This window comes from Leptonotus elevatus, chromosome 2, assembly GCF_054856555.1.
Source record: "Leptonotus elevatus isolate MCC_2025b chromosome 2, RoL_Lele_1.0, whole genome shotgun sequence".
NCBI lineage: Eukaryota > Metazoa > Chordata > Actinopteri > Syngnathiformes > Syngnathidae > Leptonotus > Leptonotus elevatus.
In genome coordinates this window covers 26,194,486-26,221,707 of record NC_141240.1, presented here as the reverse complement: position 1 = coordinate 26,221,707, position 27,222 = coordinate 26,194,486, and the positions used below count along the sequence as shown (strand labels likewise).

General features: G+C 39.0%; 2 protein-coding genes and 1 non-coding gene across 6 annotated transcripts; 2 read left to right on the top strand and 1 right to left on the bottom strand.

Annotated features, from left to right (window-relative positions):
* Positions 1 to 486: 486 nt before the first annotated feature.
* On the bottom strand, positions 487 to 10,693 carry LOC147179367 (SH3 and cysteine-rich domain-containing protein 3-like). The gene is made up of 14 exons (XM_086068571.1): positions 8,894 to 10,693; positions 8,190 to 8,654; positions 6,689 to 6,720; positions 6,197 to 6,275; positions 5,843 to 5,996; positions 5,654 to 5,751; positions 4,909 to 4,969; positions 4,671 to 4,768; positions 3,999 to 4,068; positions 3,828 to 3,877; positions 2,720 to 2,802; positions 2,529 to 2,580; positions 2,094 to 2,231; positions 487 to 1,956 (listed from the first exon to the last, which is right to left on the bottom strand). The coding sequence occupies exons 3-14, from the start codon at positions 6,694 to 6,696 to the stop codon at positions 1,849 to 1,851; spliced, it is 999 nt and encodes a 332-aa protein (XP_085924697.1). The 5' UTR covers positions 6,697 to 6,720; positions 8,190 to 8,654; positions 8,894 to 10,693; the 3' UTR covers positions 487 to 1,848.
* On the top strand, positions 1,529 to 1,642 carry LOC147179368 (U5 spliceosomal RNA). The gene has a single exon (XR_015094282.1). It is a non-coding gene; the product is annotated as a U5 spliceosomal RNA (small nuclear RNA).
* On the top strand, positions 9,915 to 26,955 carry mbd6 (methyl-CpG binding domain protein 6). Of its 4 annotated transcripts, none has more exons than XM_086068569.1 (13): positions 9,915 to 10,224; positions 11,145 to 11,356; positions 13,914 to 14,053; positions 14,503 to 14,605; positions 14,930 to 15,101; positions 16,554 to 18,935; positions 19,709 to 20,673; positions 21,202 to 21,310; positions 21,420 to 21,565; positions 21,817 to 22,521; positions 23,471 to 23,517; positions 23,611 to 23,683; positions 25,726 to 26,955. In XM_086068569.1, the coding sequence occupies exons 3-13, from the start codon at positions 13,938 to 13,940 to the stop codon at positions 25,795 to 25,797; spliced, it is 4,890 nt and encodes a 1,629-aa protein (XP_085924695.1). In that variant the 5' UTR covers positions 9,915 to 10,224; positions 11,145 to 11,356; positions 13,914 to 13,937; the 3' UTR covers positions 25,798 to 26,955. The 4 variants fall into 4 exon arrangements, with proteins under 4 accessions (XP_085924695.1, XP_085924693.1, XP_085924694.1 ...); XM_086068567.1 differs by having other exon boundaries at positions 23,465 to 23,517; XM_086068568.1 differs by having other exon boundaries at positions 9,915 to 10,533; positions 23,465 to 23,517.
* The last annotated feature ends 267 nt before the right edge of the window (positions 26,956 to 27,222 follow it).

Below are 27,222 nucleotides of genomic sequence, written 5' to 3'. Positions count from 1 at the left end.
TTGTGATATAACAAAATGCTGTAGTTTTGCATAATGAACTAAATCTAATCTGATTGCCATTTTCTCAACAGTGCACAGTCTTCTTAGCATATTGTGTAAAATATACTTGACCATTGGAGGGCAGTCTTGTTCAAGTTTTTCACACCACCAACTACCATGTCACTCCAGTACTTTGAAGTGCATAATAAACGGTTGGTTTGTACTCAACTTGTGATTTCTACATTACAGTACAGGGGGAATTCAAACTTTTATATTTAACTTTTAGGTTAGGTTAGCACGTTATTTCAAAAGGTAATTTTTTTTCTAATTTTCTTTCCTCTCGTTTTGAAATGCATTCCTTTATTTAATGCATGAGAAAACATTATAATGGTAGTTACTAGTCATACAACTAAGTTTAGTTAGGGTTTTAATTTCAATTGTTCTTGGTATTAAAAGTACATTTCTGATAAAATGTTATTTAATCAAGGAAACTCGCGTGTGTTGATGTTGTGTTAATGCTTCTCCCCCATCTCTTTATTAACAAATAAAGCTTACAGGCTTACAGAAAAATTGAAACATACCACTGAGCGGTACAAAAACAAAACAGTGAAAACCAACAACATACACACATCAAAGTAAAAGATCACCATGTTATAATAAAGCCTTATTAGACTTACAAAATTGTAGTGAGTCCTTAAAAGAAAGGAGTTCCTTCAAAAAATTTAAAATAAAGGTCGGCTTAGTCTCTCCAAATTTGCATTTATTAATTTAAAGTTAAAGTAAAATTAAAGTTATTCAATGTAAAAAAACAACAACCTTATTTTCCATCATTACCCTAAATGTTACATCAGTGTAAATTAAAGACACAGTGCCCAAACCATTAGAAACAGCCCATACATACACAGAAGCTCCCCCCAAAAAGCTTTGTAAAGAAACAAGTAAAAAACAAGTGTTCTTCTGTTTCTATGTTACTGGTGCAAAAAGTGCATTTGTTGTTCTCAATGTTAAATTTAGAATGAAAAAAAATCCTTACAGGGATAAATATTGTTAATAATTTTAAATTGTACTTCTTTAGCTTTGGGTGGAATGGGCATCTAGACTTAACATTACGATTAGTAAATTTTTCCATTAAATTCTGTCTTCTAAGAGGTAAAGGGAAGTGTTCGTTAGTTAATATTCTTCTAAGAAATTTGTTATTAAATTCGATTCTTACAACATGGCCGCCAACGTAAGCATGAATGTTAGCCGAGATGCTACGATGCACATGCGTCACGTGAGTGACGTCACGATCGCTACAGCTACGGCAATTGGCTGAGAGCGCGTGCTCCAATCCCCCACAAACCTTTGCGCCAAATTGGTGTCTAGTAAAATAATGAACTCTAGTCCTGTACACTAAACCGACCAAATCATCTCTTTACGATGAGCGTTGAGATAATTGGAGTGTATCATTCGTATTAGACAGAAACTGTGGCCTATTTGCGTGTACAACCATTTGTTAAAAGGGCATGACGGGTATTGGAATAGCACGTGTCCACCGAGTAACAGCTGTTCACTCTTGTTTCTCTTCAGATCGTATAAATCTTTCGCCTTTTACTAAAGATTTCCGTGGGGAGGAACAACAAGAGTCTATCTCAATTTTTTGATGCCCTGCGTATGCGGAGCTTTCTAATCTGGTGAAATGATAACAAAACGTGATTTTACAAAGTAAGCAAATAAAGATTTGATCGAGATCAAATCATTTCCCATCCAAATGATTTACACTGGAGACTTTCTCGCGGCATGATAACTGACGATCTTTCACGGCACAATTTTTTTCTTTCACTATCTGGCTTTAGTGTTTGCACACAAATGTTTTTGATATTTTTCTTTTTATGTTACAGTGATCTCCTGCAGCAGATTCAAGGGGAAGTAGCCCAGCTTGCGTCCAGTGCTGACTTTCAAGTAGCCACCTTTCTCGTCTCCTTTCTTCACTACGATCTGAAAAGGCAGAGTAAAAGCGCCACGGCCTGGTGATAGGAAGCACTTGCAACCAACTCTCGTGCACATTTAACAACATACCCAGGTAGCTCAGTAACGACAGGTGACGAACATGCTACATCATGCTAAATTCTTACCTGGTCTTTCTTCAGTGTAATTTGTCCCATCTCTCTGTTCCCGACAAAAGAGCGTGTGACCTTGTAAACTCTTTCTGATGCGCGCACTTTTATGAGGTAGTTGGTGGGGAAATAGCCACTCTTTTCTCCCATTTTTCCCTGGAAAAAAGGAGAGCATTTCATTCAGTTACTCATTTTCTACAGATTAGGCTGTTCAGTATCACATGAGTTTAAGGGTTATTTTCCTGTTTGTTATTCTTGTTTATGAAAGCCATTTTTTTAATCGTCTTCATTTTTAGTTTATGTATATTTGATTGTTATTTGATGATGTTTATGTTGGGCAGTCAATTACATTTTTCCTGCTCTAAAGCTGTATTTTATGTATACAAATGTACAGTTATATATACTGTACTGTACTGTAGATAAAGTTGGATTGCCTGAAGAGGTTGACCTCACCCTCCACCACTCTTCATTGGAGTCATCCAGGACTGTGATGCGATCACCAGGGCTAATATGAAACAGACAAAATATCAGTCTCCTTGTTTTGTATAAACATTGATATTTTATCAAATTTTAGTCATCAGCTGAGGATATGAATGAGTCAGAAAACCAATACATAGAATTTTTGTTGTTGTTGCCACGCTTACTGAAAGTCCAGATCATCCTTTTCTATGGCCTTGAAGCGGTAGAGGGCCAAGTAGTAGTGTGACTGCGAGAAGGTTCCTTTTTGCTGTTGTTGAAAGAGCACAGAAGCAATCGTGTTTTTATTTCATAAATAATAGTGTGTACCTATGGAAGCGTATTGCATTCACTTGAAAAAAAACCTCTTGTTTTTCTGACAATTTTTTTTGGAGAGCTTTGTTTTTTGAGTATTTTTTTTAATTTTCTGTTTTTCTGAATATGAATATTTTTTTCTGTCAAATTTTTTTCAGAATTTTTTTCCCTAAAAAACAGGGGGGAAATTATTTAAAAAAACAGATTTATTTAATTTTTAACAGTTTTAAATGTTTTTCTTCAAAAAAATATTCCGAAAAACAGAGCTGGTGTTCTATTGTTCTAAGTAAAAAAAAATGTTACCTTTGAACTCCAAGCAGACTCACTAATAGCGGAAGCGGACACTTTCCCGCATACCTCCATATGCAATAAGATGGTCATGTTTACTTGATAGCTCTCAATAAAGGAATTAATGTGTATACTGTATTGTGGTTTCTTCGCTAATCTCTGAGGGAAAACCCCTTTTAAAAAAATATTCAGAAAAACTGAAAAATCATTATTTTATAAATCAGGGGGGGGGCAGAAAACAAAATATTCAGAAAAACAGAGAAAATATAAAAATTTTAACTAAAAAAAACTGGGGAAAAATTCAATAGAACAAAAAAAAAATATCCCCCCCCAAATTGAGTTTTTTTTCAAGTGAATGCAATAGTATGTACCAATTGCTGGATGATGTGCTTAAAAAAAAACACGTCAACTTTAACTCTTTGTGGATAGACTGGGAACGTAAAGAAGAAGTTGGTTTCAAGAAATGAATTAAAAACTGACAGGGATTCCAACCCAGATGTTTTTGACTGTGGCATAGTAATGAACCACTACCCCACACCATGCTGCTTGTAAGTCTACTAACACGTATTCATGTTGCAGTATCTTTATTCAATATAAGACGTGTTGTAAACTTCCCATTCCACAATGCACACTTCCAGCAGAACACCAAAACTATTTAAAATAAAAAGTTTGCTAATCTATGTTTTTGCTTACCTTGTCATCAGCTTTTTCGCCTCCTTTCTCTTTCTTCTCTTCAGCCTTCCCTGTACCAGACGGCAAACTCATTCCATGAAGATTTTGGCAATGTGATCAATTCCATGCTGTGTTTCATGTATAAAAGTGCATCTTATGTGATCTAATCATGTCCTTCTTTTTTTTTTGTACCTTCTGTCCCTTCTTCATTTTCTTTGGGCTGTTGATTCTCATCTTCCTCTTCCTCCATCATCATCAGCATCTTGGGGACACAGAAAGTGCTGTTCACTATCATTATCACTTGAAAGTTATTAACTCATTCACTGCCATAAATTCATTAAAAAAAGATTATTAAAAATTAGGGGCAAGAGGCGATTACATTTTTTAAATCGTAATTAATCACATGACTTCACTCGTTAACTCACGATTAATCACAAATTCTATATGTTCTAAATGTACAATAAAAACACTCTAGGTTTTTATACTCTTGTTAACAAAAGTGGAAAAAAATGTTAAACTAATAGAAATAGTTCAAATGAATTTTTGACATTTATAGCCGTCAACAGTTGTGAATGAATAAAAAAAAGAAAAAGAAAAAAATATTATAAAAAATTTGGGGCGTCAGGGGATTAAAGTTTTTAATCATAATTAATCGAATGACATCACTCGCGATTAATCACAAATTTTATGTACAAAACTAAATGTATAATACAAAAATCTAGATTTTCAACAAAAGTGGACATTTTTTTAAACTAATACAAATAGTTAAAATTATTTTTTACGTTTATAGCCGTTAATGAGTTACGTGGAAAACGATGTGTTGGACAAATGAGAGATTTAATAATCATAAAATAGGTCACTTACATTTTTCTTGTCATTTTCATTCTTTTTGCGCTCTTTATTCGCCATGATGACACCCACCCTTAGGGTGTCAAAGACTGGGTCATTCCGATTTGGATTGTCTGGTTGTTGATAGGTTTGTGTTGATGACAGCAGTTATCCAGGTTATGCATCGAAGAGCAAAAACACAACTCAAATTATGACTTAACAGACATTCAAAGATGTTTTATGGTTTAAACCGTATAGAATCAGGAAAACCCACTTGGATCCGGTTGGTCGCTGCTATACAGAGGGGAACTGTAGGCCCGTCTGAAGCCAGGAGGCTACAGATACAAAATATACAATTTAAGAGTTGTGTTTGAGTAACAAATACCAGAAGTAAAAACAGACGAGTAAAGATTACATTCCCCCGTGCTTACAGCGAAACCTCTAAAGTTGAATTTAAATTAACTCATTCACTGCCATTGACGGCTATAGACATCAAAAATTCATTTTAACAATTCCTATTAGTTAAATTTTTTTTTCCACTTTTGTTAACAAGAGTATGAAAACCTAAACACACATTTATTGTACATTTAGAACAGATATAACATTTGTGATTAATCGTGAGTTAACTAGAGAAGTTATGCGGGGGGAAAAATAAATAAAAATAAAAATAATAATTACAATTATTTATTTATTTTTAAAGAAAAGATTATTAAAAATTAGGGGTATCAGGCAATTACATTTTTTTAACGTAATTAATCGCATGGCTTCACTAATTAACTCACGATTAATCACAAATTGTATCTGTTCTAAATGTACAATCATTTTTTCTAGTTTTTTTTAAACATAAGTGGGAAAAAATGTTCAACTAGTAGAAAGTGTTCAAATGAAATTTTGACGTTTATAGCCGTCAATGGCAGTGAATGAGTTAATCTGTGTTCTGGAAAAGTGGTTCCACTGTGTCTTCTTTTCTGTCCAATAATATTCTCAATGCCTTACATATCAAGACAAGAGAGACTCACGATTTTGCCAAAGCACTTCTGGAACTCAACATAGGACTGACATGAATGGTGGATGTTGGTCTTGCAGTTTTTACACCTCAGAGCAAACTTGTTGTTCACTGTAAGATCAGCAAAGCGTGTTAAAAGATACACCTGAGCTTTAAGGTGGGAAAAGAGAGCATGAAATTGTCCTTATTTTCCATGACGTACAGACTATCATGCGAGCACAGACGTCACAGAACTTGGGCTTCTTGCAGTAGTGGTCTTTGAACTTGTGGGGCTTGTCATTGACTCGGATGACAGGTGGTGGGGGTTCTGGTTCTTTCTCCTCCACCTCCACTTCCTCTTCATATATAAAATACACCTGGACAACACACAACATACAGTAACTAATGTTTATAGAGAACTTGGTTATTTTCAGAACGTACTCTTGGATGTTTAAAAAGGGACACTACAATGCTACCAGTACTTTTTTGTAGTTGCCAACAACACCCTGCGTTCCTGGCTATTTTCGAGCGGACGCCCCTGTTGACCGGGTTGACTTGGCACGACTCTGTCACTCACCGTGTCTCCGTCCTCCTTCACAAAATTGTCAGGAGCTGGTGGATTGTCATGAATATCCACCGAGTTTTTGTCGTCTTCCCTAGTATAGATGAGACAAAACACTCTCGTAAGCACCAGTATTCACGTTTTACACAAAATTGTAAATTCTGTTTTAGAGATTTGTAAGTGAACTAGTGATAATTAAAAAAAAAAAACATCAACTACCCATTTTTATCATGACAGGGTGTTACCAATAAGCCTAGAAAACAATTAGCAGGCTGCATTCATACATTTGTTTTAATTTATTCATTTAATGATTACCTAACTCTCACAAGGGAGTTATATACCTTATATGAACAGAAAGCTGCATTAGCAGTACATTTAAACCAAATTTTTTCAAAATTTGTATTCTTGTGAATATAAAGACATCAAAATGGAAGCAAAGCAAACAAGGACACTCCAATTATTCCCCTGAAAATTGCAACCAAAACAGATTCCTGGAAGTATACTCACTGGTCCATTGTGTTCTGTCACCACTGCTACACCTACAATGATAGACAGTAGAAATTTACTATTATATGTCATTATTCTTATTATTAGTAGTAGTAGGAGCAGTCGTAGTGGTGGTGGTGATAGTAGCATATTTTAATTGTATTATTTTCATACTTTATTTGTTTTACTATTACTATACTGCATAGTTTCCCCCACATTACTGATTGCATATTATCGGGATGTTGGCCTTGCAAATGTAATAAGTTAAAATGTCTTTATTTATTTTTCTATCAAATCTACCAGAATAATAATACAAATGTCCACTATTAATTGAAAGATTACGTAAGCGCATTGCATTCACTTGGAAAAAAAAGTCTTGTTTTTCGGACTAATTTTTGGGGGGAGCTTTGTTTTTTTGAGTATTTTTTTCTGTTTTATTGAATGTTTTTTTCCCTGTATTTTTTTGTAATTTTTTTCAGTTTAAATTTTTTTATTTTCCTCTGTTTTTCTGAATAATTTTTGTTCTGTTTTTCAAAGTATTTTTTCCCTGTTTTATAAAATAATTATATTTCTGTTTTTCTGAATATTTTTTTTCTGTTTTCTGAATATTTTTTTTCAAAAGGGTTTTCCCTCAGAGATTAGAGAACAAACCACAATACACTATACACATTAATTCCTTTATAGAGAGCCAGTAAGTAAACATGACCATGTTATTGCATATGGGGGTATGCGGGAAAGTGTCCGCTTCCGCTATTAGCGAGTCTGCAACAAGTATTTGGAGTTCAGAGGTAAAAAAAAATTTGGAATCATTTTTTTCCTGTTTTTTTTAAATTATTTTTTCCCCTGTTTTTCTGATTAATTTTCCTCTTGTTTTTCTGAATACTTTTTTTCAGCCTGTTTTTCTGAATATTTTTTTGACAGAAAAAAATATTCAGAAAAACAGAAGAAAAAAAACAAAGCTGCTCGAAAAAATTAGTCCGAAAAATAGGACTGTTTTTTTTTTCTCAAGTGAATGCAATACGCTTCCATAAAAGATAGCACAAACTATTACTACTGTTACTCCTAATAATAATAATAATAATAATAATAATAATTTGACATATTTAATGTTCATTAACAATTCAAAGCACTAAAGGTCACTTTACAAAGCAGCAACACAATTTTTTAAATTTATTTTTTTTGATGGACATGCAAGTTATCTGTGAGACATACATTCACACTACGCTTGTGCACTTGACCTAAACTATTCTAGGCTACTGAAATTGAATCTCATCACAGCTAAAGTGGGTGCTACGTTATCAAAGAAAAGCCAGCCATCCAAGCGGCAGAAATTATTATTTTTGTTGTTGTTGCACTGTTTTTAGTTCGTAATTCACTTTTTAATTCCAGAGCTATATATACGGTAGCAACAAAACATCTAAAATGGAACTGCAAATACAGCAGGTCACTCTGTACAGACATACTATATATTACTTATTTAAAAAAAAATTGTATAGTGTAAAACAAGCTGGAACATGCATACCTTTTTGTGGAAAGTCACAGCAGAAGAACGACTGTGCTAGTTCTGTTCACGAGCATAAGTCCTTCAGCTGCTACCAATAACTAGAGTGTTTTGTGGGGGGGGGGGGGGGGGGTATATGTGGATCCGAGTCCGGTAACCCAGCTGACCAAGCGATGCCTTCTCTTAGCTAATGTTCACACTGTCTTTGCATGTCTTAGTTTCCTTTAGGTGATTTCCAACGTGATTCCCTGACTCCTCATGTGAGTTGATGGCTGACTATGATGTTGAATGTGTTTGAATGAGTGTTTATGTAAATGCCAAACTGAGCACTCATGTGTCAAGCTGACTGTTTGGGACAGCTGCGGACCTCAGGCTGTGGTCCGAGGATGAAGAGAAATTAGATACCTTCTCTATCCCCTCCATCTTCGTCACACGTCCCCTTTCACACTTTTTTTTTTTACGTACCAAACCCATCTTTTGTAGTCACTGCCAAAACAAATAAGAAATGTCAGTTATTGTCATCCAATAAGGTCCTCAGTATTTTGAAATTAATCTATTGTACAGGTGAACCTCTATCGAGTCAAGAATAAAAACTTCTCATGGGCCCACGTCATACAAGATGTTGCAACACTATGTTCCTCTTCCTTTTGGATTTTACTAACCCTGATTCCGAATAAGGGAGTACTCTCACTAAGAGAACGTGAAAATAGAAGATTTGGACTTACCTTCAAACAAGAGGCAGACAAGACTCCCCGCAACTGACATCACCTTTTATAGGTAGACATCTTATTGTTTAGGCAGCAGGGTAGCACAGTGCTGAGGTTGGGGGTTCAAATCCAGGCTTTGACCTTCCTCTGTGGAGTGTGCATGCATGCTCTCTACGTTCTTATTTCGGATTACATCGTATATAATTTAAGAAATTGGTGAAATAAATAATATAGGCAACCTACATTGGGTATACGGTGCGGCACAAACACAGAAGTGGGATTGGATTGGAACCGAATGGCTTCTCGTAAATGTTTTAATGGTTTAGCTTAAATGAGTAAATACAATAATTTAATATAAGAAATGAAATACTGGAGCTGGTTTATCTGGGGCAACATATATTTTTTTGGCGCTTCATGACCTAGGTTTGTTAAAATATATGTTGTAAACCAGGGGGTCACCAACGTGGTGTTCGCAGCCACCAGGTAGTCCCCAAAGACTACGGGTCTGTTCTAAAAAAAATTGTTCACCAGTGATGAAACTTAATTTAGGAATGTTGTGGAAAGTGACCATTTGAAAATGTGATTGGCACAGATTCATATTAGTGTTGCATATTGTGTATAATTATGTTTCCTAATTATTGTGACAGCTCATTAGCATGGCACGGTGTTTCCACAAAAAAATACTATTTAATAACTACATTTACAATGTGAGCAAATTTGTTTTGTTTTTTCCAGAGGTTTGCATCAAACTGGTTGCCCTTCGCATTAATCAGTATGCAATAAGTAGGTCTCAGCTTCAAAAGGGTTGGTGACCCCTGTTCTCGACTTTCAACGGGTAAAGAATCATTATGAAAAAAATAAAACGTGACGTAAAACAATTACAGAACTACGAGACTGTATAACGTAGGCCTGCTTATTAAAAAACAAAACAAAAACTACGCGCATCAGCCTAAATATCAAAATAATTATTGATGAAAAATGTGACAACTTTCGCCTATCATTTATGTTTGATCGTGAAGCGCTGTTGTTATTTTTGACAGCCTGTACCACGTCTGCCTAGAAGGTGACAAAGCTCCCGTTGCATGTTGGGTACAATTCTCCTCGAGCTCTGAGTAATGCGCATGCGCGATAGAAAACTCCATTATTATTTTTTTGCTGGGAATCTAAAATAAAAACAAAAAACTGAAAAACAAGGCAACTGTGAATTTTGGATTATATGGCTCGCAATGGTTATCGGAATATTTCTGCATGCAAAACAGCCTAGAAGTACTGGGACGAAAACAACGTCTTGGATAAGTCTGAACCGGCAGCGGGACAGCCTCCACTCTTGTCGGGACACTCCAAATCAAGTAAATTCAGTCAGCTAGCTCTGCTTCGCTAACCTCTGTGCTAGCCTTAGCCCCCTTACCCAAGGCGCAGTCAAATTGAGGCGTTATTGCCCTTTGTCTGTAAATTCAACTTGCCCACGTTGTTCACACGTCGGTCGTTCGTCGCACGACTACGCAAGCGACACTGGATGTTTTTCTTTATGTTTGTGTCAACGTTGTATCCGTCAAAAAGCATTCATTAGCTAGCCAGCTAACTTGATTCTCCCGCGAGCCAGCAAAGGGAAGACTTCAAAACTTCGCCAACACAGAGAGAGCCCGACGCCGTGAAAGGTGGATAGATTCGCCCCGCCGATCACCGCAGCTTTTATATTTTTTAGTGAACAATCTATTTGACGTATTTATAAGTGTGTGTGTCTGTCGCGCAGTTGCGTGTGAGGTTTGTTGCATACTGTCGTGGCTAATTGTGCAAGAGTTTAGTGCGCCTGACAGCTGTCACGACAACACTACAAAGTGGACGCGGTTGCTAGCTTAGCTGTTAGCCTAGCATTATAGCCTGCCGTGTCAATCGTAGTGTTTAGGTTCTGCTTTTAACATGACTCGACACTTTAGACATGTATTACTTTACCGTTACTTTATCCCAATTATTAGGCATTTGTATCCGTGATTGCTTTGTTAGAGCGTGTGCACAAGTTGTTGTAAATTCCTCTTATTTATGCAGCTGGACACCCACTAAAACATAGGCCCATATTTTAACACACCCTCCCACCTTAAAATAGCGGCAGCATGTGATGAACTTCTGATGTTATTCTCTTTGTGAGAACAGTGCATTTCATCTCATTAGCTATGATCTAAATAAATCGTATATCTAAGAAATCTTCTAAATGGTCTGCTACCGTGGGGCTTCCCATATTACATAATCCACCTCCACTTTTCTGTTGCAGGCTCATCATCCTCATAACAGCTCCTCGGATGTGAACTGAATTAACATCTGCAGTGTTCACCCTTCTGAGCAGAGGATTGGCCTGGTTGTTGGGGACACTTTGGACATTGAGTCAGGTTAACTGGCGGTCTGTGTGCTTCTAACCCACCAGCATGTTTATTCGACAGTCAATACCCTAGCCAAACCTGAGCCTGGCTTCCCAAAGATGACAAGGTATGCTTATTTATATCTTAATCTTATAATTAAGATAGTCAACATGTTTTGTTATTGTTGTTGTTATTACAATAGAACCTCTAAAGTTGGCACAGGCTATTCCATCAGAACTGTTACATGAATTCAGGTGTTCTAGGATCACACCGTCAATATCATAAAACTATTAACTTTGCACAAAGTGGAACTCATTTATTCAAAAACAATTGTTAATAGCGTTTATAAGCATCAATACCGGGCATTGATGTTACTTAAGCAAACAATAAAAAATAATACCAATATGTTTTTATAGGTGGGACTCGATTAAAAAAAAACAATTACAGGCTTGTCATCAATTAATCTTGATCAATTACATTTTAATCATAACATTGTTCTAAAAAAGCAAATGTATTTAATTTAAATGGATTGTATTAGACTAACTGTATAAAATAATAGACAAGCGTGAATATTTTTAACTCTGTAAAAATGCACTTAATTGCACTTCAATACAAAAGAGTAGAAAAACAAATAGGAACGGCCCTGATCAGAATTGAACAGACCAAAAGTGTCATTTTAGAACAGCTTTTCTCAGGACAGTATTGTCTTTATATGGTGTCTGCAGGGCAATTGAAAAGTTGCGATCAGACCTTGCGAGTGAATTTGCACGTTTGTCCAATGTTGATGTTTCATGTACTAGTTTTGGGCCTGAAGAGAGTCGTTTGATTCAGTTTTGTTTGCTTCAGACCCGTACTAGGACGGCGAGCGCTAACAGCTTCTGTTGTTTCTGTACCTCTGTCTGCCGTGCATTTACTTTGATGGTGCCCGCCACAGATCTGAATAGAAAATGTGATATGTCAACACCCTTGCCAGCTGCTTACGTAGTGGCTGCATTTGTGGGAGCAACGTTCTTATTGAAACCAATGCATGGAAATGGAAAATAAGTCACAACCTGCTCAGTTGTCAGTTGATTTTCACAAGGTTTACTTTTTTCGCTAACGTTACAGCATGGACTATTATTACAGACCATTAGAATAAAGAGAAAAATAAAAAGTATATTCCCAGTTTCCACTTTGTGATTGTACAGCACTGGGTGAAAGAATATTCTGTTCAATGTGCAGACATCCTTATTTTGGTTTTCATGATGTCCACGCGCATGAAATGTGCTGAGGCTTTGTCCCTGCTCAAAAAGGTGTGTTGTAGCTACCTATTTGACATATCTGTAGAACTGGTGGGTTGAAGTGCTTCAGCGGATTGCAAACATCTTTCTCTAACACCCTAAGATGTTGCCAAAGCCCTGGATGATGGGAAAATAGTGATTGGTCTCAAGGAAGTATGTTTAATATTAGTGATGCGTCTTAACTTGTTTGTGGTCAAGATTGTTGCTACTTCTGTTAATGAAAGAAAAAACGATAACGGTCATTTGAAATCATGTGAAACTTATAAAAGTAACAATAAATAAATAAAAAATATATGTTGAAAATTAAACAATCAAAACCAGCTATTAACTTCGAGTTGTTGTTCAACAGAATTGTTAAAAAAAATAATAATAATGAAACAGGCCTGGATAAAAATAATAGTGCCTCCTATAAAAAAATAATTTGACTATAGGGACATGTTTAAAGTTCCTCTATGGAGGATTTTGCCCAAAAATATCCTTACAATAGCCATTTTATTTGACCATTTATGACTCAAAGATACGGCTGCACAATATATTGAAAAAAAAATGCTGTATGAATATTGTGATATCGACCCACGAACGCAATATTCATATCCCAAAGGCATGCAAAAAGTTTCATATGGAATTTTATCCTTTTATGTGAAGTTATCCAATAATTAAAAAGTATGTAGGGTAATTGCAATACATTGAGCCTGCTTATTTTGCTGCATGAATTTTTTTTAGTTCTTTCATTATATAATAAAAATATAATTTCATTAGGTAAATTTTAAATATTGCAATAATATTGATAGCGTTAGTACGTTTTAAGTGATTTCAGTGACCATTGTGGGCACTAACAATTTTTTCCCGTGTGTAAATTTTGTCTGGGTTCTTGCATGACTGACAACTTCGCTCAGCATTTTTCGAGATTAAATCATCAATATGCCTTGAATTTGAATGGGTAATGTAAGGTGAGTTAGAAAGTGTTTTGGATCATACTTTTTGCTTGTAGTCCAGCAATTACTGTATTTGCCATAGTATTCTAAATATTTTTATATTTATTATTGGGGTGCATCAATTACTCGCATATTCGCAGCAAGGCTCGGTTCCCATCCTCGTGAATATCTGTGGTTTACTGTACTTGGACATAGATTCTTTATGGATTACTTCATGGTAACAAGCTGTGAATTTTATTTTCTTATGTTCTCCCCCCCAAAAATTGGGGGGTTAAAATGGTGTCTGTGACATGCACCGATAGCTCACAAATTCACAATGTATATGTCTCATTCCAGTTGATTGTTCAAAACCTGTACCACATTTAAGACACACGCCAACCCCCCCCCAAAAACATGTTTGACCTTGCAGGTGCAACTATAAAAGAACCAAAATGATTTCAATGCCGATTTCTATTGTCTGTGTGCCAAGCCGCTGGCAGGCTGCAGCTACAGAATGATGGGAGGAAGTGACACTGGCAGTGGGGACAAAGATGGGATGGTCACCGCTGCCATACACGTCCCCATCGGCTGGCAGAGGAGAGTGCATGGCGGCCAGGTGGTGTATGTCAGGTGTGTTTATTATGCTGGTTAAAATATGAAGATGGATAATAGATTAGATACTATGTTTAGTCTTCAGGTAGCATCATCAAAACTATGTTAAGTGCTCATGAACCGCGTCAAGGGGCTAAACTCTGCCAGAAAAGTTTTTATTAATGCAATGATGTATTTTGCTGAAGAGCCAATGTGCATGTATCCCGTTTTATATAATGAATGTTGTTAACTGAGCAATATTCATTAAATAAAAATAATAATCTGCACATTTTGCATGACTGCATAACTGTAAATTCATCAGATTGGGAAGACATTCTTTTCAGGAGTTAGGCAGGAAGTCAGAGAAACGACAAAGATCTATGTTGTGTTTCAAAATGACACACTCTCAAGTTTGGCTAATACATCTGAAGCCATTCCAGATATCAGTCAGCGAGGAGATACTAATGTGCATGTTCATGTTTTTGTAGTCCCAGTGGTACTTCTCTGTCCTCTCTGGATGAAGTGAAGACCTATCTGTTGACTGATGGCACCTGTAAATGTGGTCTGGAGTGTCCGCTTGTCATCAACAAGGTAAATCTATTTGTTTGCTTGTGCTACCATGTATTCAACACAAGTCACTCGTGTCATTTTGACATTTTTATTTATATATTTTTTAATCTGGGCTTGGGACCGGCCATGGCTGGCAATTGGGCTACTGACTGGAAATGAACATGTACTTGTGCTGTTTACGCTAAAGGCAGTTAAATTGACTTATTTCTGATTAATTTATTTTGGCGATGATGCTGAAGTATATTGTAATTTTCAACTCCCAGAGAATATAGTTTAGTGTCAGTATAGCAACATGTTTTCCTATTTATTTATTTATTTATTTACTTACTTACTTACTTTCGACAGGTTTTCAACTTTACATTGGGGGTAAAGGTGGAGCAGCACAAGCAGGCTTTAGGCAAAGCAGAGCAGGATATGACCAAACTGTGCAACCATCGCAGGAAAGTGGTGGCAATGGCTGCTCTTTGTCGCAGTATGCAGGCGTCACAGCTGCCCTTTGCTCATCTTCATCACCCAGGTAAGCTTTACCAAGCATCCTCTTCATGTTGAACTTGGTTTGGTTATCTTTATATTTTCTTTGTACAGTGGTATCAAAGTTTACGAGTTTTCCTAGAAATGAGTCCTAGGTTACCCGATTTGTTTCGTCTTGAGTTGCATGCAAAAATTTGAGTTACTACATGGTTACTATGAACTTAAAACCAGCAGAGAGTAAACATTTTTTTTGTTAAAAAAAGAAGAAAAGAGGTCAAGTGCTTGCAAACAAAAACAATGACACTTTGTTTTTCTAACAAAGCCAAATAACTCACTAAAGTTTGCTAGCTTAATGCTAACACATGATGCAAAATTCCATAGATGAGCTAAGGAAACGTAACATCGGTGTCATGGCAGTTACTACCTTTTCAGTGACAGAGGAACATAAACCCATAAACCGTGCAGCAGTAATTCAGACAGGCAATGTAAAATACTCACAATTAGCTCTGTGTGATATAACTATATATGGTACCATAGTGTGATATAAAAATGTCTACCGCCCATAGCAGTTAATGTTTTGATCTGAGGTGTGTTATGTCTGTAGCATCTATGCTGGTAACTCAGTCACCTTTTTATTACGTCATCATTGTTCCCCACTTTCCAGGCATGACCAATCAATCCTCACCTAATTGAGCGTGAATTGATTAGTCATGCCTGGAAGTGGGGTGCGTGGATGATGTGCTAAAGAGGTGGCTGCTAATGTTGGCTCATCACTTTTGAACAAAGTTCACTGAACAGAGTCTGTGCAGCATGTGTAATAGATAGCAGCTGATGTGTAAAAGTACATTAGTCAAACCTCACTCCTTGTGAGCGTTGAAAGTAGCGGCAGCAGGTGGGTTAGGAGCCCAGGCTCTTAGCCTGCTGGTTAGTGCATACTACTCTCACCCTGGAAGACGTGGGAAGTTATGACCACCATCACACACCTGTTTCAAGATAGAATGAGTTGTTGTTTACATTGAATTTGACAAAAAATCAGTTTAATTGCTAAGTTACCCTACATGCATCGATTACCTCCGTTTAGAGAAAATAAACATCTGCTTTGAACAGTAAGCTTTTTTTTTTCTTGCTTTTTTTTTTTTTTACAAATAAGTATGATGTCTTCCTGAACTCTTGCTATAAATATATATATAGTTACAGACATTATGTCTTAATGGCCATATAAAAGGATGTAATTCACGCAGAATAATGTTCTGTCAGTCATGCATGTCCATTACTTCCTGCCCATACCTAATGAATAGGGTTTACTGTTGCATGTGAAAGTAATGTTATATTGGGGTTTAACTGTCAAAACTTAGGATGATTATTTTGAAAAGGCATAATATCGATTGATGCCATTTGCCCACTGATTAATGCGTCAGGCCCTACTAGGACGTTGTCATCGGAAAGCAACCACGTTTTGTCATTTTCAACCATCAACAATTTCTGTGTTTTTTTCCAGACATGAGCAAAGGAGTGGGCAATTGCAACCCAAAGAGGGCTCATGTTGAGCGGGAAGAAGAGGACAGAAGCATTTACCATCCCAAATTTCATCTGTCTCCTGCCCAACCTCAGAATAATGCCCACCCGAACCCTTGCGCCAGCCCCAATTCCTCTCAGAAGTTTATTTATCCTTATAATGGTTCTTCCCCAGGTCCTCACACAGGCGCAAACACTCACCATCCTCTTGATGCTTTACGAAGGATTCACCATTCTCCTCTTCCTCATACTGTGCCCTTTACCACTTCCAGCAGCCCCCCATTCCCTGCTTACCATGTTACCCAAAGGTCACCCCGCACTCCCACCCCTCAAAATGTCAGTCAAGGTAAAAAAATGCCTGAAACTCCCGCTTCCCCTCTCCTAAGGCCACTATCTTCACCTCCATGCTCTTCTCCTAAAAGCTTCATCATGGGAGGACGAGTATCACAGACTCAAGCGCAGCATCCACATGGGGTCGTAGGTGGAGGCTCTCCCCTCTCCCCCTCTCCCATCCACTCTCCCTCTGCCCATAACATGAATTGTGCATCTCCTCAGCAGCGGATCTACCACCCTTCAGCCTCCCCTTCTCAAGTGTCTGACCAGGGTGGGAGCTCGACTGCAGCAGTTGAAGGACTGACTGCAAGCAATTTGTCACGGAGGAGGAAGTCTTGTTCTTCCTCTCCACATTCCCCTCTCCCTTGTGGTTCGCCAAGCCCCAGCCCCCACGTCTTCAAGTTTAAGCTGGAAGACATCTTGGAGCAGTTTAAGAACTCTGGCAACAGTAGCACTAATAACCACCACCTCCCAAACTCTACAAACCCCAACATATTGACTAACCAAAGCAGTCACAGTCCTAATGTTCCCTCTCTGAAACCCTCAAAGAGTATAGCGAGTCCCCCATGCACAGCACCACCAGGTCTTGGGTTGAACTCTGCGGGGATGTCTAGCGCTACTCTCGGGCCATTTTTGAACCATCACAGTCACCAGGGCCAGCTGCCGCCCTCAACTTCTTTTCCTGCAAGTAGTCTGCTCTCTGCGGCTGCTAAAGCTCAGCTGGCTAGCCAGGCAACCCAAGGCCGGGGCTCAAATGTGGCCTGCAGCCAAACAAGTGTGTCCTCTTCCTTGGAAATCTTGACAGACGCACAGCAAAAACAGTCAACAAAGGTAACAAACAGCACTTTAAAAAACAGCCACCTTTCCTCCCCTATCGCTGCCTCTAGGCCTCACTATCCCTCTCTAGCTACAACCTCTTCTTTCCTCTTTCCTTCATCCCAGTCCCTGGCCTCTTCCTTGGCCCATTTGCCTCCCAAAACAGAGCAAAATGTGTCGCACAGGAAGAGGCGACGGCGATCTCTCACTGTTCTTAGCATGATCAGAGACACCAATGGGCTGCAGAAGACCCCACCTGGAGACTCTGTGTCTCCTACTGCTATGAATCTATCATCTTCAGCTTTCCCTCACTCTGCCTCGACCTCAGATGTGCAGAATCCGAATAGTGTCACGTCCGAGCACCACCATCATCTGCTACTAGGGCAGACCTCCAAATTCTTGACTTCCAAACAGACGGCACATCTTTCTGGAACTCCTCGACAGGCAGAAGCCTTGGATATCACTACAGGCTTGGCACCGACACCCCTTAGCTTGGATCCCCCAACCCAGCCCCTCTCTGCTCTGTTGCACTTACTCAGTGTACAGAATGCTCAGGCTGCAGCCTCGGCATCCAACCCTGCTCCAGCTCATCTGGGATTGTTGTCTGTTGAAGGGGGTGCACACACTAAAACGCAGAGCCCCACACTTTCGCCCTCGTCTATAATCCCTCATCTCAGTGGCAACCATCCGCAGCCTCCGTCACCATGCCGAACCAGTAACACTAATATGATACCTTTGGTTTCAGAGATGCTTTCTCCCCCTCGCACTTCCACTCATTTCAGATCAGTGCAGTCACAATCTCAGCCTGTGAGATTAAGTCCTGTACAAAGACATTCTTATCCTTCCTCAATGCTGTCACGCTCAAATTTAGCTTTACACAACAGCAGCAACCCATCTGTACATATGGCGTCGTCCGCTCCACTAAACAGGCATCATCCAACGGAGAATCACATTCCAGCAACTGACACGGTTTCCCGGGTACTTTCGCCAGAAGCATCGCCACAGAGCATGATCAGTAATAGCATGTCAACAGCAGACCTGACTCACTCGCAAGGCAGTGTTTCTGTGGCGTTATCCACCTCGCCAAAGCCTCTTGATCTTAGCAACCATGTTCTAGCCCTTCTTGCAGCATCCTCCACTGGACGGCAGGAGGAATGCAGTTCAGCTGACCATACTACAGATGTAGTGATGTCTTCCCAAGAAAATCACACTGCAGGTGAGTAATGCTCATTTGATTTATGTGTTAGAAATGTTTGTGTAAATGTAAATGCATTGTGAGTTGACGCTCTAAACTTGGACTTAGAAACGGTCATTTGTATAATTTATTATTTTTTTTATACAACTTTTAAGTTTTATCATGATAAAAGTTTGAGACCTCATGCGTTTTTTCCCCTACATTTCTTTTGGAAAAAAGGATTTGAAAGAATAACTTGAAACCTGGAATAGATTGTGTCTGAGTTTAAATTGTGGATTGTTTTATTTTTGTCATACTGTGTCATAGAATAAGACATGAAATGGTACGGAAATTTCATATCACGATTACAGTGACCAGAATGATCATGTTTATCGGTATTAGACCCGTATCCCACTTAAGAGATGGGTCGATAACTGGTTTGACGGTTTACCATGGTCAAGGTTGTACTGGCTGTCACCGGTAATCTTACTTTGATTAAACACAAAAGATAATTTGTCTGCTGGACTACATGAAGGACTACCGTATTTAGAGAATAATTACCATTGAGAGGCTGAAATGAGAGGATTTGGACAATTTAAGGTTAACCAATATCATTAAATGATTACCGGTACTCCATTATTAAAATTATGTACACTAACACAGCTACTCTCAAAACGGTAATAATAACTGAAATGTTATTACGGTTTATTGGTTTCACCACTAGTTGTTTTTTTAAAAGACAAACAGATAAACATATACATTTGAGTATAGTCATTCACACAGTTGTTAAGATGTTTTTACCTGTTGTTTTCCAGGTTCTGGTGACTCTGGACGTGGGGACTTGAACTCCACATCGATAAAACCTCTGACACCCACCAGTTCAGAGGTCGTCAACTCCTCTCAGCTTGGGGAGGACAGTCCTCAAACACCTTCAGCTATAAGCGACTCAACCGCTCCTTTACCTTTGGCAGAGGCTTTCCCTTTCATGAACCAAGATCAGCTCCTCCAGCTGCTGTCTTCCACAGGAGGCCTGCCATCCATCCTGGACCCCACGGTGCTGTCCTCATTACACCTCGGAGGGATGTGGTTGGGTGGGCAAAACGCACAGGTGCCTCCTTCCACTGCTGCAACACAAAATCTTGCAGAGCAGCAGTCATTAATGATCCAATCAGATACACAGCAGCAAAGTCAGGATCAGCAACAGAAGCAGCAACAAATAAACAGTAATCCTCCCTTTCCGTTGTTGCCCCTGTTAAGCGGTGTGCAAGGGGACTTGCCTCTAAATCTATTGGGCCTTCTAAACCCAATCCCAACTCCAGTCTCAGCCTCTGGCACAGGACAGGAATCTGATTTGGGGCTAACAGAAAAGCCAAGTCTTCAAGCACTGCTTATGGCGTCCTTGCTGCTTGGGCAGCATCAGGCGCCTTTGTTATCCCTATCTGGACTGAGTCAGTTGGGTCAGGTCAGCTTAGAGGTTCCTCTTCAGCAACCGCCACAGATCCCCGCCACATTGGAGGGCCTCACGTTGGACAAGGCTGCTGCTCTCCTCGATCCATCAACTCTTCATGGTCCGGGGCTTCTGGAAGTCACCCAGGGTATTTCCCTCCCGCCTGGAGCTGAGGGCACTGTTCAAGGCTTGCAGTCTTTGCTCCTTCCCGCAGCCCTTCCTCCTCACCCAGCTACCTTCCTGCCTTTTAGCCCCGCCCTCCTCACAGCTGCTCTCAACGCAGCAGACCTACCCCATACACAGTTAACTTCTGTTCACCATACCCAACCTCAGGTAGGCTCCCCATCTTGTTAGGTTATTTTCCTCTTACCTTCTCATAGTTTCCTTGGATAAACCCTGAGTGTATGTCCTGACTGCAGGGCTCCAGACTAACTTTGTTTCCCTTAAAAAAAAAGAAGAAAAAAAAGAACAAATTTTAGGTGCACAAGATTTAAGGGTTCACACATTGTATTCATCCCTCATTTTCAATATATTAGTAATAAATGGGCTGAAGTGTGGAGCAGAGGTGTGTCAGCAACAAAACATATGTTTTAATTTTAATTTAGGGGTAGTCTGGAGCACTGTCTTATTGGTTTCATTATTTCTATTATGTATAGAGATTATGTATATGTGGGGAAACTAATATAAACTGAACTAAAATGAAGCATTTAAAAAATAAAAAGTTCTAAAAACAAATGAAAACTGAAAAAAAATTAAATCCAAAAGGATTACAAGTTCATGCCTACATATATATTTATTTCATTATTCTGGTGCCTTAAAACTTATTTCTGAATTTAATTTTGATCAATTGCAATCCGACAGGAACTGTCAGACGCTGGTGTAGACACCCTCATCCCCCTTTCTCTCCAAGGCAAGGAAAACCCTATTCTCCAGCAATTACTTCCCACTTTGCTTAACCCTGCTGTGTTAGGTGAGTTTGTGATAAAAACGCACATCTGAGGCATGTCCCCATGTCACTTCAAAAATAATGGCCACTAACATTATCCCATTAATATTATTTGTGGAACACGACTTTGTAGGAGACATTTCTGGCATCGCTGGACTCCACAACATGGTGGGTATTGGAGCCGGTTCCATCCTCCTACCCTCAGTGCAGACCTCATCTTTGAGCATGCCTCTCCTGCAAGGTCCTGATGGGACCATCAACTTGCTCAACAACATTCAGGTAAGTAACAGACATGTTATTAAAAACTTAAGTCTAATCTGTTGTGGCAAATATACTCACTGAATACTTTCGGCATTTTGAGTCCAGATGACACACTTAGAGAAATGCAATGCTTTGTTATCAAAATCGACAGGACTGTACAGTCTGTAGATGTCGGTATGCAATGACTGTAAGCTAAAGTGTGAGAAGTGAAGGCACGTCCGTGTTCACACGGTTAATTTAAACTTGTATTTTTGTTTGTCTCCCTAAAGCTGAATCTTGCCCCGTCCTCTGAGGGAGAGAAGTCTGACTCGTTGCAGGAAATACAGAGCCCCGCCTCTCACGGTGACATTCCAGCCTCTCAGATCTCTCCTGAAGAGGTTGCTAGTCCGGCACCAACGCCTGCCCAAGAACCTAGCCGACCGCCACAGCGAGGATCCGACAGCAGGCCAGTTATTGACCCCTACACCTCTTTCATGGATACAATTTATACCTCCTTCCTTCAAATTAACGCTAAAGAGCAAGAAGACGGGATCCACTCTAGGCCATCTGACCCTACATCACCTTTCTGTGCCTTACCACCTGTCACTTTCCCCATGGAGCACCACAATCTCTCAACACCTGCCCCAACTCAGCACCAGGCGAGTGCTCCGGTCTCCCTCAGCCCACGGCGGGCTTGCTCCCTGCGAAACCCAGACTTGTCGCGCCTCAACTTGGAAGCGGCAGCCCATTCTCCCGCCCAGGGTACGCCCAAACCCACCGAGGATGTGGCCACATCGCCTTTACAAAGAAAAACGGTCATGGTGGAGGGACACACCCATCCAGAGCCCCCTTTGCCATCCATATACTTGGAGGAAGCTAAGACAGAGTGTACTGGTGTGGAGAGACAGGCCGGTTATCTGAGTCCCAGGGATGGCTGCAGTGGGAGGCCTTGTGAGGATACACCAGGGACTTTGCTGCACAGCGAACAAGGAAGGGTGAGTGTGTGCCGTTTCTTTTTAAGTCTAGCAGGTCATTTACAGCCTCTACTTCAAAAGGCCACCAAACAACACTGTCTATTATTACAAAGCTTTTTTTGCTGCTTTTTCCATTGTGACATTAATTACAGAGACATTAGTGAACAATACTGTGAGCCCCTTTTCACGGCTCAATAAAATAACCTTAGAAGTTATTTTCAGCCGTTTGCAGTAAAAGTTACCCAATTGCATTTGTGGTGCTCTGTAACACTCAATATGCCACAAAATGGCACCAAAGCCCTTGCTAATTGGAATGTAGTAATTAGTGTTAAGTAATTCATGTTACATACTTTGGCAGAATTTGATAAATATTAGCGATTTTTGGGAAAATAATATCACTCATTCAAATAACTTTCAATTTAGGAAGAGTGATCAGGGGAAGCCATTTGTGTGTGCCCTTTTTAAATAATTGATTACAGGAAATCATCCAAATGGCCCTGATCAAAAGTTTACATACTTTGAATGTTTGACCTGACAATACACCCACACCCCCCCACACACACACGTTTAAATGGCTCTTAAAGGGGCTGTTGACTGTGAAACTGCTAGCAATATTTGATGTGGCCTCACTTCACGAGTCTTTGACCAAAGTCACGCCCCTCACTAACATGCTTGACCGTATTTCTAAAACATGGACATTCATAACGGCATGTGATTATTTATGATAGAACGTATTAGTCGCATAAATAGTCACAGAGAATGCATATTCATCTTCAACAAAATAACAGTACTAGCAATACTAAACATAGCACTGTAAAGAAGCCGTGACCTATGGCTGCTACGTTGGTAGCATGTATTATTCATAATGAATTGTTACTGTAACACACAGATTGGTTTGAAGTTGTAATTTTTTTTACAATGTACAATCAACGTCACTGTTGAGCATTTTTCCTTTTTCACCAAGGAACAGTCAGGAACTGTGTCTGGAGCCCGTCGAGGGAGAAAAAGAAAACAAACGTAAGTTGCTTCATCAGTGATTCTTGAGCTAAGCTTATAGTTGTTGTTTTTTAATCATATCCAAATGTCATTGTTTCATATTTTGTGGATTAGGCTGCAGAATGTGTTGGAAGACTTCAGAGACGTGGATGCTACAACAGCACTCGAAGAAACAAAGGATACTACGGTATGACTCATTTTTGTTGCTGGAACTGGCAATAGCACAAGTGACTGATTAAAGCATCGGGATCGCATTGTTGGCCTACAGAAGGTTATTGTTGGGCTAACCTTCTGGAAACATACATGATTTTGTGAAGTAGTTGTGAAGTTTAGTATTACTAGTGCTATTAATTTAGGTCAATTGTTGAATCAACAATGTCTTGAGACTTGAGTGTGGGTGTATAAAGTACTGTATGAGATGTGTCAGAGAAATTCCAGGACTGGTGTCACAAAAGATATTTCAAATTCTAGTAATCCCCCCGGAGTGTTAAGGCACTTTACTAGCGTTCTTTGCCACATCTTCCTGCACTCCTTGAAGGATTCTTCAGGGATCCTCCACAGCTCTGCTATCACGGCCATGTTGATGCTGTCCACTGAACTTGAGCTTGGGAAGAGGGAAAAATCCCACGCAGTCAGGTCAGGTGAGTAGAGACGTTGCTCCAGCACGCCGATGTTCTTTTTGGCCAGGAACTGTCAGACGCTCAGACGGCAAAAACAAAGCTGGAGCGGTGTCTTCAGTGGCTTAAACAGTGTGGACGGCCTCACCCCCAGCTAAATGACTCCAAGATAAACAAGCATTCCCACGTTTGCGCCAATGGTAGAGCCTGTTATTTAGCTAGACGGGCTAGGCTAAAGCCATATCGCTAACTAGCAACCAAACACCCGAGATCTGTTGTCAAATTCACTTTAGCTCTGGACATCAAAGTTATACTTACAATTATTTAGTATTGTATATTATCAGGATATCATTATCATCGACAAATGTTTTTTGGCAAGTTCTTTATGATGTAAAAATACACGGACTTATATGGAGCATCTGTAGATTTTACCCCGATCGACGGACGTAAACCTATTTTAGTCTGTGTGTTTTTATGAATCTTTGCATCGTGCATAACTCGCTAAGTTTAGCTTGATCATTGTTATTGTTAGCTGGGTAACTTGATGTCCTAGGTAGTTTACACTGGGTCTGATACTGGGAGCTCTGTAATCAATTTACACAAAGTAAAAATAGCATCGGAACAGGTCACTTTGAACGTATTCTGTTTTCATCTTTTACGTAGCATGTTGTGTTACCTCAGAGTTAACACCTGTGTTACAGACAGTAGAGGGAAAATAACGTAATCAGTTTACAGGTACATTTATTAAAAATGGGAATTATTTTGCGGGATTAAAATGTCCACGCTGAGAGCGAGAGAGAGAGAGAGAGAGAGAGACGTCGTTGTTTACCTCGGATTTATCTTGAGATCTGTATGCTTTGGCCTCGATAGTTGTGTAGTCCTCTTTTCTGAATATTTTACTATAATGAATATATCCTTCGACTGCATATTGCAGACCGCTTTGCCTCGATCTGGAAGATATCACGCTTGTATTGCTCCAAAAACACTCACTGAATGTGCTGTGGTAGGTTTTGTCCAGAAAGACTGAGGAGGGGTGGGACTTTTGCAAAAGCTAAATTCTTCCTTCTTCTCACACACTGAACGCCTCACGATTTAATTGTAGACATGCTGGTTGATTGTCTGGCCCAATTTAAAGAGAAATCTCGTAATCTTGTTTCAAATATATCCTTTGTGACAACAGACCTGGAACTTTTTAACACACCTTGTTTATATTATACAGTAACTTTCAAGGGATGAAGGGATGCTATTATTTTATTATGAGAGTAAGCTACAGCTCTAGTGTCTGTTGAGATAAAGGAGACTGGTTACTTGTTAAACCCTGCTTATTCTGTTTATTTTTATTTTTTTTAAGAAAGACTGCCAGTCTTTCTCTGTGTGAACAAATACAATGGTTGAACGTAATGTGTAAAAACGTAAGTTTTATCCAGTCCCAGTATTTCTTCAAACGTATAAATCCTCTTTCCAAATTGTGACGTGTAAATAAAAACAATATTTGTAAACCCTTCTTTCAGTTGATTTTTATATTTATTGTTCAAGCTGATAAAGATTCAATTACCAACAGCACCTTTTCAACGTACAATTGAAATAACGTTATTTCTCCGTCCTGTTGCAGACGGCCCTGTTGAAGCCTGACACGTCAGTCCGAGGCAGGAGGAGGCGAGGGGCGAGGTCTCAGAGGCAGTGATTGGTGGAAGCAGCTGTCAGTCACAGCTGTTCACCAATCATAGAATTTGTTTCCTGGCTCCATCCTTGCACCCAAACGTCACCTATGTTTTTTTGTTGTTTTTCTTCATTCTCAGTCAACTGCACTAATTATGCTCTTCAGTTTAACCGACGCCATGGAAACCAGTGGAAAATAAAACATAGGACGAGCTCCAGTATGGGGGAAAATTATTTAATAGAAAGCTTAAAAAAAAAGAATAAAAAAAAAAAAGATATTTTCTCACTCTTAGGTCTAGTTCACACAATAATGGTTGTGTTGATGTGATCACAGTTCTCTTCATGATCTTAGCGTCACTTAATTTTTACACAGAAAAACGAGTACTGTTCTCATCTATGTGTTACTGTGAGTCACAATGAAGCCCGTCTACTTGAACCATGCTCTCTGTGGAAAGTGTGTATGTAATTGTATGTATGTATGTGTGTGTGTGTGTGTGTGTGTGTGTGTGTGTGGGTGTGGATGTCTTTTTAATATGTTGATTGTGTAGGACAACAGTGCTATTGCTGAGCCCCTCACTCTCCAGCCATGGTTAAGTAGGAATTCTGGTCATGTAATGAATGAGACCCTCTGTTAAAATACAGAAAGGACTCATTAAGGCACACTCCTAATGTTTTCAGATGGTGCTGGAAAATTAGACGATATTTTTATTTCATAGTATAAAGTAATCAGTTTCCTCCATTCAATATACAGCCAACCATCATGTAGCCCCTCCATCATGAACAAACAATGGGGATTCTTAAAAAGCCAGAGCTGTGATATCTTGTGTGGATTTGATAAATCTTTGTCTAACTGTAGATTATGGATTGATATCCTCACACTGCCCTTCCCCTCAAAATAAGAAAAAAGAAAAAAAAGCTAATTATGCAATTTCTATACACTTGGAGATTTGTATATATGTACAGTTAATGTGTTTTATTATGATTTTATATGGTTTAGAGAAAAGAGATGAGCGCAAACAATTGTGAATTTTTCTGGGAGTATTTTTCTCATTTTACCCCCTGGGCTTTCAATACTTATGTTAAAAAAAGATGATTAAATTGTGGACTGTAGCTTTCTTTTTTCTTTTTTTTTATATGGGAGTCTTTTTTTATTTAATATTAAAACTATTTACAGAAAATCTAATCTGTGTTTATTTCATTTTTTTCCATCCATGTAAAGGCAAGGCAGTTTTGTAAGATTAAAAACTCAAAAGACCTTGAAGGTATGCAAAACAAAAGCAAGTTTTTTTGTTTGTTTTTTTAAACCTAGCAGGATTTAAAAGCATTTACACATGGAGCTGACTTCACTTCTGTTGGCATCTTCCGTTTGTATGCAGCATAACAGCTTCATATGTAGACTGTCGTAGTGTCTGGAGTTGTTTCTGCAAGTTCCATATTAGCTGTATTTACT